The sequence below is a fragment of the Falco naumanni genome, chromosome 3, assembly GCF_017639655.2.
Source record: "Falco naumanni isolate bFalNau1 chromosome 3, bFalNau1.pat, whole genome shotgun sequence".
NCBI lineage: Eukaryota > Metazoa > Chordata > Aves > Falconiformes > Falconidae > Falco > Falco naumanni.
This window is the reverse complement of record NC_054056.1, coordinates 109,674,786-109,690,515: the sequence shown is the minus strand read 5'-3', so window position 1 is coordinate 109,690,515 and position 15,730 is coordinate 109,674,786. Positions and strand designations below refer to the sequence as shown.

The 15,730-nt window shown below is 35.6% G+C and overlaps 1 protein-coding gene across 1 annotated transcript in view; it reads left to right on the top strand.

Annotated features, from left to right (window-relative positions):
• The window catches only part of DNAH5 (dynein axonemal heavy chain 5), a 122,114-nt gene extending 108,293 nt beyond the window's left edge, over nucleotides 1-13,821 (top strand). The window contains 9 exon segments of the mRNA XM_040588837.1: nucleotides 591-836; nucleotides 2,374-2,593; nucleotides 3,439-3,644; nucleotides 4,453-4,656; nucleotides 5,235-5,450; nucleotides 8,133-8,345; nucleotides 9,729-9,881; nucleotides 11,748-11,979; nucleotides 13,375-13,821. Of these exon segments, the coding sequence (XP_040444771.1) occupies nucleotides 591-836; nucleotides 2,374-2,593; nucleotides 3,439-3,644; nucleotides 4,453-4,656; nucleotides 5,235-5,450; nucleotides 8,133-8,345; nucleotides 9,729-9,881; nucleotides 11,748-11,979; nucleotides 13,375-13,526 (1,842 nt within the window). The 3' untranslated portion in view covers nucleotides 13,527-13,821.
• Nucleotides 13,822-15,730: the final 1,909 nt, after the last annotated feature.

Genomic DNA, 15,730 nt, shown 5'->3' with positions numbered 1-15,730 from the left:
TAAAAAAGATCAATAATATAACAATTTTCAAAATAAATAAATAAGGAATAACAGAGCTGGTCTTCACCTGTTCCTCTGGATCTTCTATTTAGTGACAGTTATTTTCATCAATATTAATTAGTTGTTTGTTTAAGCACAAAAGTGGGAAAGATCTAACACATCTGAAGGATGTCTTCCATCCTTTCCTCCTTTATTCCTCTAGCATTTGGAAAGGAAAGCTAGAATTTAAGGTTACAAGTTATGCTATCTACTGTAGAAACCATCTTTAAATCATGAAAAACCTTCTAAAGGTTTAGTAGGGTTATTATGTTTATTATACTGTAATTATAGGTATTATATATAACAATGCATGAAGATATATGTAATAGAGTAATTATTTTTGAAGTTTTTACTGGTGTTATAAGGCTGTAAGAAATAATGCCTTCAAAGACAATATGGTATGTTAACATAAATTTGTGGCATTCTTGTGTTTCTCATATAAACTTATAGCAGCCTTTGCTCTTCAGTTTACTTATTGGTTGTATTTAAGCTGTAAAGAAAACAGTATTAAATGATTACATCATGGGTTAAATTTACCCCTTTTAATACAGGCAAGAAAATACATAATTGACACTATGGGGGAGAAATATGCAGAGGGAGTCATCTTGGACTTGGAGAAGACATGGGAAGAGTCAGATCCACGTACTCCTCTCATATGCTTTCTTTCCATGGGCTCTGATCCTACAGACTCTATTATTGCTTTAGGAAAAAGACTGAAGACAGAGACACGTTATGTTTCCATGGGCCAGGGTCAAGAAATCCATGCTCGTAAGCTTCTACAGCAGACAATGGCTCATGTAAGAGACAAAAATCTGAATGTTTTTTGTATCTGTATTAAACACTTAGAAATGAAAATCTTGTCATGAAATGAAGTTGTTTGGTGGGTAGGTAATGCTGATGCGAGAGCCTTTATTTATTTGTATAAGTGTTCTAAGCAATAGAACTGTCTTTTTGGAGTCATTTAATTGACCATAACAAGCTTTGATACTGTGCAGGCATCAGTGTTTTTCTCATATAAAATGGAGGTTTTGTTATGTATAGGTTGTTGACTGATGACCATGGTTGAATGATTGTTTGGATTGCACGAGTATTAAATATTCTTCACCAAAAATTTTACAACATTTTCCCAGTTTTGTGTTTTTGTAATACAAATGTATTTTGTTAAATAAAGAAGATTAATTCCAACTATACTATTGATAATTACATAACCCTGAGAAAAACAGGGCTGTATAGAAAAATATTTTGTATTGCTGTAGTCTGGATTTTTAATTGGGATGGCTGTCTGGTAGCATAGTCATTTTAGACATCCAACATGGGAAAATTGAAAAAATAAAATGTTTTCTATGAGAAAGAAAACCTGAAAAGTTACAATTTAGCACGTTTTGCCCATCAGGTGGTAGTACTGCTATGTCTGCTGATGTGAGTGGATCAAACTTCTTGTGCTCCTGTGTTATGAGCTTCTACCCTGTGTGTATAACTAGTTTTCCTTTGACTTCTGCCCCAAATTCTCATTTGACAACTTCACATTAAAAGCTAAAGCTAATGATCAGATCACATGAGAAGAAACTAATTAAAAAAATAAAAGCTCCTTTTGTTTAGTTAAGAGAAATGCAGTTACTTTTCCTCACTGTTTCACATACACTCTTAATGAATACATATGTTAGATGTATATATGAAGTATGGTAGTTCATGTCAGAAAGTTTGATATTTATTGATTGATAGCAATAGATTAATTAAGTATGTATATTTAGTTGTTTTCCAAGCCTGTAACCCTTCTGAGGAACAAGGTTTAGTAGCTTGTTCTATGGAGCTACTTCTGAGCTCCCTTAAATAAATCATGATTTATCTGTTTATCAGCTCTATAATCATGCCCAGATATGTTTTAAATGTACTGAAATGGAAAAGGTAGGGCCTACTTGAGAAGACTAGACTGACAAGTAAGGGCCACCTGTTTAGATGATAAAACCAAACAAGCTAACAATGCCTCCAGAAGGAACAGCCCATAGCTTACCTCACACAAGCTTTCTTTTGGAGAGAAAATACTTTGTTAATTGCATGTGTCCCATTACTATAACTACTGGCTTCTCTAATTGAAATGTACAGGAAATCAAATGATTAAGGCCTTGGTTTTGATTTGGTGAGCCAGTGGTGAGAAATTGACTGTGCAGGATTTCTTCCTTTAACAGATCTGATAAGCACTTAAACATGATATATTTTGCTGCAGCTTAGATGCGTTGGCTTTGTTTCTAACCTACAGCATAAATAAAGAGTGATTTTAGTGATTTCAGTTTGTAAACAATGTTGATAACTTTATATTCTGCTGTTTTAAACTAGGGAGATTGGGCACTTCTGCAAAACTGCCACCTTGGTCTTGACTTTTTGGATGAGTTGATGGACACTGTAACAGAGACAGAGACTGTCCATGAAAACTTTCGACTGTGGATGACAACAGACATTCACAAACAGTTTCCCATCACCCTTCTTCAAATGTCTATTAAGTTTACCAATGAACCACCACAGGGGCTCAGGGCTGGACTAAAGAGAACATATAGTGGTGAGTGCTAGAGTGATAATGATTTAAAATTTAACTGTGCTCATTTTTGGACTCTGGTATTATTGTGTGCTTAGATTGTAGCCACTGATAATAGGTGTAAACTAGTAGGAGGAAATGATCATAACAATGACAGGAAACCTCATCCTTGGTTTGAGCCAGAAGCTGTGAAAATTAAAAGGAAGAGAAGATGTGCTGAAGTTCTGTTGCTAGAACAAATTGGACAGCAAAATAGGAAATGCTTTTTCTTTTCTCAGACATTGGCTTCTGATATCTCAGTTTGAAGTTTTGTGGCAGAAAATTGACATTTTAATCTCTGGCTATTAAATGCTCTTTACATTAGTCTTTAGTCTTAAGTTGAGCAACTTAATCACAGAATCATAGAATGGTTTGAGTTGGAAGGGACCTTAAAGTTAATCTAGTTCCAACCCCCCTGCCATGGGCAGGGACGTCGTCCACTAGATAAAGTTGCACAAAGCCCCATTGAGCCTGGCCTTGTACACTTGCAAGGATGGGGCATCCACATCATCTCTGGGCAACCTGCTTCAGTGTGTCGCCTCCCACACAGTAAAGAACTTCTTCCTAACAGCCAATCTAAATCTATCACTTTTCAGCTTAAAACCATTACCAGTTGTCCCATTGCTGTATGCCCTTGTAAAAACTTCCTCTCCAATAACATTTTTTGAACTGTCTCCAGCATAGAACACTCTGTAGGACAATAACTCACTCTTGGAAGAAGCGAGAAAGCCAACTGAATATCTCTAGGAGTGATGTTTTAGCACTGATTTGAAGTAGTTTTGAAAAATACTACTACTGTGTTTCTTAAAAAGCTCACTTACAATCAATAGGTGTCAGCCAGGATTTACTAGATGTCAGTGACATGGTACAATGGAAACCAATGCTGTATGCTGTGGCCTTTCTACACTCCACTGTTCAAGAAAGACGCAAGTTTGGATCGCTGGGTTGGAATATACCCTATGAGTTTAATCAAGCTGATTTCAATGCTACTGTGCAGTTCATTCAAAACCACTTGGATGGCGTGGATGCCAAGAAGGTAATTAGGGGAAGGTCGATTAGGGTGATGGATCTTTCTAGTAGTGGAATGTGTATACATGGTTCCAAATAACTGAAACACAATCCTGGTTTTAAATGATTCTTTTGTTTCTTTCCACAAATATTCAACATTCCAAGTATACATGTCTGTAGAGCAGCAGGCTTAGAATCCTGTGGATGTTAAGTTTCTATATTAACCTACACGTTAAAAAAAATAAATTAAAATCCCTCCAGCCATCTCCTCTGAAAACTTCAAAAATATGAATCTTAGAAGTACAGACCTTCTTTTCAATGCTAATTAAGTCACATAGTTACAAACGGACCACTGCATTTAAAACATTCTTTTGTTTAAATCTATTTTGATTAAAAATAATAAGATTTGCCCCCTCCAACCTATCTTGGCAGCATGGAGAAATTGAAAGTGGCTTTAAATGACAATGTAAGTATTCCTCTTTCTTCCTTATTTCCCTATGATCATTGTCATATAGAAGTCTGTGGCAGATCACTTTGCAATTGGCATTTTAAATGAAGTTGAAAGCATGATTAGAATATAGTTGTATCCCTCTTGCCCAGATGCTGGAATAGCCTCTTGAATTAGTTGTCAAATAACTATCTTGAGAAATCCTTGAAGGTGTTCTAAAAATGCAGCGTTATAGTAGTAGTAAGTACGTAATAGAGTAATAAGAAAATAACTTTCTTCCCAAAGGGACAGACATGCAGGATTTGGTATGTTAGCGGTTCTTAGTAAGGAAGATGTAAATAGGTGAGAAGAGGATTAGTTTAAGTCAGTACTTTCTTCTTGGTTTTAGGGGATCTCCTGGAGTACTATTTGTTACATGATAGGTGAGATTCAGTATGGTGGCCGTGTGACAGATGACTATGACAAAAGACTCATGAACATCTTTGTAAAGATTTGGTTCAGTGAAAATACATTCAGTCAAGAATTCAGCTTCTACAAAGGATACAGCATACCCAAATGTACTACGGTGGATCAATACCTTCAGTACATACAGGTTGGTAAATGAAAGCTTTTCAACACACAAAACCCCAGCCCAATTCACTTGTTTTTTATAAGTTCCTGAGTCCCTAAATTTTGTCTTTTCTTCTAAGTACCTGTATTTTATCTTTCATTCATAGATTCTTTATTGCTTTCTAAAGGTCTGCATATCTATTAGTGACAACTAATTGTCATCAATGTTATCATTGTCATGCGGGAATCTTTTCTTTTTCATTTGATTTGCTTGAGGGGCATACCTGAAGACACAGAGTATTAAAGAGGGCAAAGAATGTAGTACAACAAAAATTGGGTACAACCTCACAGAAATAAGGTGTAGATATATGAAGGTACAAATTGAATGTTAAAATAGCATATAAAGGTTAAAACTGAGTTTATTGTTAACGTTGGTGTGATTTTGGCTGTGACATGAGAAATACATCACAGCAAGTTGTTTGCCCTAAGACTGTTTGAAGAGATCTAGCTTCTTACTTCACAATGTAAGGTTTTGGATTCTGTTGGTTTTGGTTTTGTTGGTTTTTTAATTACCTTATAAGTCTGTCTCCACTTGTGCTTTTTTTATGTTTTACTGTGTAGAGTCTTCCTGCTTATGACACACCAGAGGTGTTTGGTTTGCACCCCAATGCGGATATCACTTACCAAAGTAAACTTTCCAAAGACGTATTGGACACCATCCTCAGTATTCAGCCTAAAGATAGCTCTGGTGGAGGAGTTGAAACTCGAGAGGCAGTTGTAGCCAGACTGGCTGATGATATGCTGGAAAAGCTTCCTGCTGATTATGTACCATTTGAAGTGAGTTAATGAAATTCCATCAAAAACATTGGCTTCATCTTTTTTTGTGTGGATTTAAAAAAGTAAAGGTACTAATTTTTCTAAAAGCATGTCTGAATTCATTCATACAGGCAATACTTCAAAAACATTTTTGGAGAAGTCTGACCAGACTCTTAACATTTACAATGAAGTCACTAAATGTGCACTGAAGTGCTTTCGTAAGAGCTCTTTCAAAATACTAAACCACTTAATGCTTAAGTTGTCATTTGCACTATGGGGGGAGGTAGGATCATCAGCTTTTAACTAAGATTGTTGACACTGTAGAGAGCTGAGGTCATGCTGCAAGTGAATTCATGCCTCTAGAAGTACTACAGCTTTAACGTATGTATTACTTTGGGATTCAGCTTATATCGTGGAGATATTTTTAAGTTGCTTTCTTCTGCAGCGAAGTGGATGCTGAAAAGCTTGTCAAGTGATAGGCTTCATTGATTGAAACCTAGTGTTAGTATCTCAGGATCCATGTTAACACGTAATAGCCTATGTAATTATATTTGTAATGGACACCTACTGCCTTTCAGCCATTTCTTTTCTGAAATAGAAAATTTCCTTCTGTTTATGTGGAAGATGGAATGACTCTCAAGGTGAGAGGGTTTTCTTACAGTTAGAAAACATTTACTGATGGCTAGATACATGGACGCTCCAATCGACTGTGTTCTGTGTCCCCATTCTGGAGACTACAGTTTAACAGAGTGGACAATTTGTTTGGTTTTTTTCTGTTGTTGTTGTTGGGGTTTTTTGTTTGTTTGATTTTTTTTTTTTTTTTTTTTCTGGGTCTTTCCATAGTTCTTAGTTGTGCTTTAGAGTCCTTGAATTTTAGAATGCTGACATTATAGCTCTTCCCAGGTGAAGCTGGTTATGAGCTTTAAATAAATTAGAGGAAAATGCTTGTAAAATAGTTAAGGCTCCTATATTTCCTATATTAGGGGATGCTGTACTTTAGTTTTTTCTTTATATTTTCAAAAGCTTAAAAGCAAATAAGATCAGTTATTTTGGTAATAAAGCATTTACAACAGTTTTGTTGTGAAATTAATGTGAATCACCCAAATGTGTCATCAGAAAGAAGTTCACTAACAGATTCCCAAAGCAGCCACCTGTTCACCTAGGCAGGAAGATGTTATATTAATTGTATGATTTGCCTGCTTTCTCCTTCTTGAGGAGAGGGAAATCTCATCCTTATTCTTCTGCCATTTTACTTACTCTTTAATGGGAGTTAACATAATGACCCGATACACGATACAAGGCTAGGTGACATGATTGCTGAATTTCTGCTGTCAGGATAATGAGCTATGAGAAAGAGCAAGGAAACTTGAACAATCTAATGCCCTCTTCTGCTTTCACACAGTAGTAAGTTTCCCTTATATGGGGTATACTCATGAGTATAGACTCTATTCAGGTACCCATGTCTTCATCTGTTGTTTTAAGTTTTCTGTATGGTTTTTTGTATTATGTAAACTTTCTTTCCTGAAATGGCATAATTAGAATAATATATTTTATCTGAACAGGTGAGTTAATGTATCTGAATGCTAATTATCTAGCAGTCTACCAAAAGTTTGCACTTGAAGTTTCTGAACTTCTGTCTTTCTAGAAGCCTGAGTTTTATAACTTTCCAAAAGGTTTAACAGGTGTCTGACATCTGCAAAGGATTGCAATTTGTTGGATTTCTCAGAAGAGTACTGCTTTAGTGATGGGCTACATCTCTTGGTAGTTGTTAGACCAACGCTTTTCAAATTCTACTCAACATCTCCAGGAGTAGATATGGGGGTTTATGAAGACATATACTATATAGTGTCACTGTACAGCTACAGTTAGCCCTGGTAAATTTACAAGAGCTCTTTCTGGGCAGATAATTTCTGATCAAAAATGACACATCGAAATTTAGTTTGTATTAATAAAAGTGAATGTGAAGCACTAAATTTTTTCACATGGTGAAAACTATTTAAATCATTTTATATTTTATATATCTATAATATTTAAATACTTTTTGTGTAGCAAAATACTGATAAACTTAGAAAGGTTACGCATATTACTGAGAACAGGGCTGTTACCCTGTATAGAATTCAAGACCTTTTATATGTAATTTTTTCACCTATCTCCCAATAGGACCATATTGACTACAACAGTTCTAGCTATGTCCATACTGCTGCTGTTAATTTGTTAACTTTCACTTTTGGGTAAAAATATATCAGCAAGTTTTATTAGAATGTAGGACTGCCTGGCACTGTGATAGCTCCCAGGCATTGCTGATAAATAGCGCTGTTATGTTGAGGCAGAGTGGCTGGGGCAATTGCTCTTGATTGGTTTGTGCAAAGTGAACCTTGGGAACTGTCTGTTGGAATTAAAGCTGAAATCCTTGAAATGGGGTATGGCCTACATGCTGTTTAAATGATGTTAGCTTATAGGATGGTATTACAGAACAAATCATGAGTTAGACTGAAAACATAGCCAGTCTCAGCATCACAGATTTCTCTTGGAACAAACCTTGTATTTCTGTCTTGCAGAGGATTCAAGGAAGATGCCAAACTGACCATTTAATTTCCTAAATAAAAGCATTATGTCTTAAAATGGTATTGAAGCCTAACCTTGATATAAAGCCATATTTAGTTTTAACCTCTCTTGAAGGTATCTTTGGGTTTCTACCTACAGGTAAAAGAGAAACTAAAGAACATGGGACCTTTTCAGCCTATGAACATATTTTTGCGACAGGAAATTGAACAAATGCAGAAAGTTATTTCCTTAGTGAGAAGTACTCTGACTGATCTAAAACTTGCCATTGATGGGACAATTGTTATGAGTGAAAATCTGAGGGATGCCTTAGACTGCATGTATGATGGAAGAATCCCTTCGAGTTGGAAAAAAGTAGGTTTACATCACTTGCTTTGTAAGGAAAAATAAATTATTTCTGTAGAGCTATATTAAACTGCTAGACATACAATAAATACTGTTTTCAAACACAAGTTTTAATCAGCACTATGCAACTGCTGGAGTCAAAGCAAGCCCTCTTTCATTTACAAAATTAGAAATTATTGTGGGAAATGCAGGTATTTCCCATTTTAACAGCCCATTGCATATCGTCAGGATAAAGAGCTAGAGAGAGGAGAATAGTTTAAAATGTAATGATGCATTTTTTAAAAATAGCACCCACACTAGTGGACTACACTGTTGCTTTTCTTTGAGATTAGGACTTGTAGTTATAGAATCATAGAATACTAGAGGCTGGAAGGGACCTCTGAAGATATTCTAGTTTAACCCCACTTCTGAAAGCACAGTCAATTGGAGGAGGTTTCTAGGACTCTCCAGAATCAAGAGTCCACAGCCTCTCTGGGCAATGTGTTCCAGTGTTTGATCACCCTCACAGTAAAAAAGCAACCAACCATCAAACAAACAAAAAACCTCTTAAATTTCCCACATTTGGTCTGTGCCCATTGCCTCTTCTGTCACTGACAAGGATCTGGCTTCATCTTCCATTCTCAACACATAAGGTATAAACATTGATAGTATCTCCTCTGAGCTTTCTCTTCTCCAGGCTAAACAATCCAAGCTCTCCCAGCGTTTCTTCCAACGTAGAAATTGTTTTCAGGAACAAGTAGAGCTGTTAATGGCAACTGATGGGGAGGTTTTTTTGGTGTTTGCTTGTTTTGTTTTTATTGAAAAGATGTTTGTATGGTACAAAACCTAGACCAAATCAGATGATTCACAGCACAAGTATGATACAACTACTCAAAGAGAAAAATCATCATAAATCTTCACATAGTCCGGCTCAATTTTCCTTAGCTGGTTTTTTTGTTTGTTTGGGTTTTTTTGGGTTTTTTTTTTTTGTTTGGTTGTTTTTTTGGTTTTTTTTAGAAAAAGCAGAATCGTTTTGGCAGAAATCCTGTTTTCTCGATACATTGAACTTGACTTTAGAAAGACATGCATACAATATTTTTTTCTACTTTACACAGCTATCTAATTTTGCAAAAACACCATGAAATGGACAGTTATCACAAAAATCTTTAAGCCTGTCTAAATGGAATGGTAGGCATGAATTCAAACAGAGCAAGAATTTGCTTCAGGTTTCAGTGAGATGCAACATTCATCTATTAGGTTAAGCTTAAGATATGAAAAATTAGCTTTAAATATGCTTTGCTAATATTATGTTTTTTACTGCCTTGTGAGGAATTACCTTTTCTTAACATGAATATGATGTTTTAAAACTGTTGAATGAAATTAAAAAATGAACACACTGTTTACTATTTTTAGGCATCTTGGGCTTCTAGTACACTTGGTTTCTGGTTTACTGAGCTTCTAGAAAGAAACCACCAGTTTTACAGTTGGATTTTCGAAAGACGACCAAACTGCTTCTGGATGGCGGGGTTTTTTAATCCTCAAGGATTTTTAACTGCCATGAGGCAGGTAAATTGTGTTTAAAGTTTCACTGTGCTTATTCTTTGATACACTCCTTTTAAAAAACATATTGTGTGAGAAAATGGTTGAGTTACACGCATGGCTCCTTTGTATCAGCACGGAAGATGTGTAACTGTCTAACATTTCCCGAGTGAAGTGTTCTTCCTCTGCACATACTTTTTTCAGGATATCAACCACTAATGTATTAAAATATATTTCCTACTTTGACCACGCCTCATGTATGTAGGGGCTACCTTACAATATTGTTAAAGTAGACTGGAGAAGTAATGTCTCATAATGTCTCATGTTACCATTGAGATATCCCCAAGAAAAGGTGTTAAGCCCATAAATTTATTTTCTTTTTTTCCTTCTTTTTGGTCTGTGTTCAGCACTTACCTGGCTGGAGGCTTGCCAGAGTAGCTATTCAAAATTAGTCTTAAATTACACTTCTGCAGTTCAGCAGCTGATTCAGCCTGTCTTCATGAAGCGGGAGTTTCCTTTATTAATGTGTACTAAGTATAAAGTTTGATGTATTTATTAATGTATGTATCACTGTCCACTTGGTGATTGTGTTGGTTGCTCAGCACACTAGTTGCTTTTGACAAGTGAGCTACTTTTTACTTTAAAAGGATGCAATAAATATCTATGTAGGTCGGCATAAAGGGACATATTGGAGACAATAATTGTCTGGAATCTGTAAAATTGGGAAAGAATACTCAGGTGGAAATCCAATGGGACTTCAGGAAAAACCAACTTTTGGAGGAGAAAATGAAGATTTGCAGAGAAGTCTTCCCTCTTGCTCTGAGGTCTGGGTTGTGTAATGCTTGGCTGTCAAACTGAATTTCTAATTGGTGACCTCCCTCTACTAAAATTGCAGGCCTTGGAATTGGATAAAAAAATATTTCTTCTGAGTAAACAGTCCTAAACTGGGATTTTCTTTTGGACCCAAACTTGTGGAAAATGTGTAGTAGCAGGATCTGAAACAGTTGAAATCTACAGAACTTTTCTAATTCCCTAAGAAGAGAATGCATTACATAACAACCTAATGTCCCAAGCAAAAAAAACAAAATGACTTTCTGGGCTTTGCTATATCGTGGAACAAATAGAAATGAGAATGATGAAAAGCCGGAATGGTCATTGAACTATAAACCTTCTGCTCTTCTAAAACAGCTAATTAACTGTGGCAGGGGACAAACATTAATTCCAAGTACTTCAAACAAAGATCTTGGTAAACATTTACAAGACCAGGATAAAACTTGGGTCTGGCATAACTTAATGGCATGGGATAGTAAGGAACTGGGCAAGATAAAGGAGTGTTGTCTAGTGCACTAACTGACTAAATTTGAAGTATATGTTGAATCTTAAGCATATCTATCTTCAAATCTGTTCTTTGTTTTGGTTTGTTTTTTTGGGGTTTGGTTTGGGTTTTTTCCAGTCTCTTTATGTAGCTTTATAGCCAAATGAGCTTTTATTATTATGAATACAGTTATTTAAGAATATAGGCACAGGAAAAGGAAGGTAACTCTAGAAAATATGAAGCAAACTACACATTTTGCTTTTGTCATTGGAACTGTTTTACTTAGCACAAGCAGTTAATGTTTTCTCATCTCATGATAGCTTGAATTTTTCATATTCGCAAGAGCCAGTTACAATTGGCATTTGATTGGTTGTGTTACTTGGTATGGTCGTAAGATATTGTATGTTCTTAGAGAAAAGTCAAACTGCTGTAAACATAGATACCATAAAAAGTTTAATTTTTGTATTGAAGAAGGTAAGTTGTGACCATACAAATATGTTTCTAATAAATTCTGGGAAAAAAATGTCTCTGTGCACGTGTGAAAATGTAAGCTCTATACTTTCATCTATTTTGGGCAGGAAATAACAAGAGCTAACAAAGGATGGGCTCTTGACAGCGTGGTGCTGTGCAGTGAGGTCACTAAATGGATGAAGGATGATATCACAAGTCCTCCTTTGGAAGGTGTCTATGTACATGGGCTGTATTTGGAAGGAGCTGGTTGGGACAGAAGAAACATGAGACTGACTGAATCTAAGCCCAAGGTGCTTTTTGAGATGATGCCGGTTATAAGGATATATGCAGAGAATAACAGTAAGTAACTATATCATAAAGGATGTTATTTTGATAGAATTTAGTGTAACTTTTTATTCAACTGCATAGAAGTCTTTGGGGCTTTAGGCATTTCATGAGACTGTTGCTATTCATTGTACTGAATCTTTTCAAAGGGGGAGGCTTTCTGGTCTTCCATATAAAATGAGTTTTCAGTCTTCCTTGTTAATTGATAATAAGGACTTTTTTCCCTAATATTTAGATAGGTCTCTACCTTTTGGTCTTAATGATATTAATAACTTTTAAAACCCATGACAAATGAGCTGTTCTCTGCCTCCTCTGACAAACATGCTTGCATTCAGTCTTCTATGGACAATGTGTCCTAGATTGGGAAGATCAACGTTTATATACACAAACTCTGTAACCTAAACCCAAATAACCTCTTTTCCACATCTAAACCCCTATGTAATTCATGTATATATAAAACTTACATAATTATATATACACAACATATATATATATATAACTATATCTTATATTAGGTATTAATAGATAACATGTTATATATGTAATGTATATTTATAGTAATGCATTTTTTTTTCTGGACAAGGCTATTTTTGAGCTAACAGAAGCAAGCAAGAGGTGGAGTGAGGTGGTGGAAGCTGTTTTGTCTTGGAGGCAGAAAAAGACTGTACAAATAGAAAGGAAACATGGGGCTGAAGGACAGTGCCGTTTTATGAAAATGTATAATTTAGGTTAATGCGGGAGTGTGTGTGTGTGCATAAAAAACAGGAAATGCTGTTGAATAGGTATGTAAAATAGGATCGGTCTGTTCACTGTTGAATGTAACATTGGAAACATCTGTTAAAAAGCATTCTACCTCCAAAAGTAAAGCTTGCTTGCATGTTATTTTGTGTAGCTGATGGCTGCTTTCACAGTGATCATGCCTAAGATGCTGGATAATGAACACTGAAGAATTAAGCATGACTAGACTACAGTTCTAATTCTGCAGTGAAGAAGTTTACAATTTATACTCTGAAATACTGAATGCATTTCAAAATAGGTGAATCAAAATAAAACCTTTTTACTTTGACACATTAATAATACATTGATGAGAAATAATGGCCAGTGGACAGATTGAACTAATAATGTTAATTGTGCTAGAGTGTCCATTTACATTTCCTGCTACATCCAATTCCTAGGTGCTGATGTTAAATCTTAAACCTACAAGAATTTCAAGCCATATGTAGCCATCAGCTGGCAATAACATAGTAGTGAACAGTGTGAGAATCAAGTAAGAGTTTTCTTTGGTCATAATGGAGAGCTGTGTGATATTGAACTTCGATTCAGTTTTACATTTGCCATATACCTAGTTCCTTAGGACCCTGTTTTTCAGCCTGGTTTCATTTTTTTCTAATGTCTCTTCTGTCTTTTCAGCTTCAAAAGATCCACGTCTGTATTCATGTCCAATCTACAAAAAGACCATTCGAACAGATAAGAATTACATTGCTGCTGTGGATCTTAAAACCCTTCAGCCTCCAGAGCACTGGGTACTGCGTGGGGTAGCACTTCTGTGTGATGTCAAGTAATGTTCAAAAAAAACAAAAAAAAAAAGGTTTCTAAGAGTAGTTCTTTTCTGCTTTTAAATGTAAACATCAGTATTTAGTTTGCTATACAATGGATCACTTCTAAAAATACATTTTCTAAGACATAGACTCATTATGGTATTTTTAGAAAATTATTCTCAATAAACCTCTACAATAAGTTTACAAGTGCTAAATCATACAGTGATATTGAGTTTGGTAAATAGATTGAAGTACTACCTTTATCTTGACAAATTGTGACAAATATTTAGTGTTCTTATCTCACTATTGTGTGCTTAATTTTACCTTGAATAAAGATTGACTTGAGCATTGTTACTTTTCAGTGGTAAATATGTTTGTATCAGGGCTTACCTTAAAAGTAGGTAAATGCAAAGCTTTTTTTTTTTTTTTTCTTTTTTTTTGTGTGTGTGTATCTATGGAAAGCTAAGCCTGGCTGCTCATTCATATTAGTTAATATCTTTCAAGATAATGTTCCAAGATTTATCTCCTAGCTGATAGTTCCTAGTCCTCTTGGTGCCTAAATAAGGAAGGTGAGACTGAAAAAATGTCACACTTGTTTCACTACTTGGAGAACAATTTTGTGTGTGTTACATAGGAAAACAGGCATTTGACAGCTGCCAGAATTCCTTACTATCTTGTTCGTGAGATAAATATGTAATGGATAGGAAGAAAATAGTTCCATAAGAATGCTTGGATGTTTTTTCATGGGCCAGTACACCAGATTTGAGTCAATCTTCATCCAAGTTATTAGTTTTACGACATCAATTTTACCATTGTTTCTGCTGTAATTTTGCAATGTTGTGATTTTACATATTGTTCTTTTTTGGTTTTTTTTTTTTTTGTTTGTTTTATTTTTACGTTTCTGCTTTTTATTTATGTGCTGCAAGCTTTTTGGTGTCTCTGCTAGGTAGGAAACTTTTCACATAGGAAGCCATCTTGAGAGAAATGTTAGCAACTCCATTCAGTTAAACACTCTTGGCTTTACATGTCAAGCACACTTATTTAATCATCAAAAAGCCAGTCTATTTTTGTTGCGGAGTCCAATAGGTCATGTATCCTAGTGATCCACTAATTCACAAAAACAGGTGCTGCAGAAGAGGAAGAAAGAAGAACCAGTATTTCTGGTTCATCTGTCACATAAATGCTGAAATGGAGAAGCTGTTTTCAATTTTATGTCGAATCAATACATAGCATTTGAAGGGTGGATTAGTTTATTAAATACACATGCTAAATAGATCTCTTGCCTAAAGCTGCTATTTAAGAAAAATGCAAAATTTTATTAGAAGACAATATTTGTATTTTAGTGGAGTCTTCAGCATGCATTTCTACAGCTAAACCAGTTATGAAACTTAGGTGGAACACTGATTCTGCTTGCAACTTTAGGTATAGAGGACTTTCCATTGTCTTTCCATCTTGGAATTAGTCTTTTATTTTTCTTTTTTCCTTTCAAATAACTCACAATGAAACAAATGAAAATATGAAAATCTCCTTTAGGAAATATTTTTAATTTAGACACAGCAATAAATAAATAGAAGATGAGAGGTTTGAATTGTTCTTTACTGGACCTTGGAGCACCATGCTCAGGCTTCCAGGAGATCGTCCAGATGCTCACTCAAGTTCCAATGTTGCTGTGGACTTGTGTCTTTCACCAAGACCTTCCTCTGAAGGAAATACACATTCTTTGCACTTCTGCAAGTTAATCACACTTCAAACGTCACCTTTCAGACAGTGAATTTGTTGTATCCTTATTGCTGTAGATACAGGGGAGATGTCAAACCCCATGGTACTTCTCAGTGAGCGAGCTGTGCACATTTTTTTCAGTGTGATTTTCTACAAGGGTGGTGAGGAAAAGGGTAGTTTCCCAGATGAATACACACTGGTGATTCTAGTTATGCCAGACTGTCAGATGAGTGAAGCCATTGGTGTTGGCAGCGACCTATTATTTAGTGACTTTAAAAAAAAAAAAAAAAAATGTTAGCTCTGTTTCTTAAGAGGTTTGGCATTAGCTGGGGTTTTTTTAGGTATCTGCAAAACTACCAGCAGGAATGGACTGAAATGATGAGGCATGGGAAAGTTCAACGAAAAGCTCTTCTGAGATGTGATATCATGTCAAGGGCCAGAGTACATAACCCTGCTCTCCCAGGGTTTTTTCTGCCTGGGCTGGGGGGTGACTTGGTGCAGCTGACATT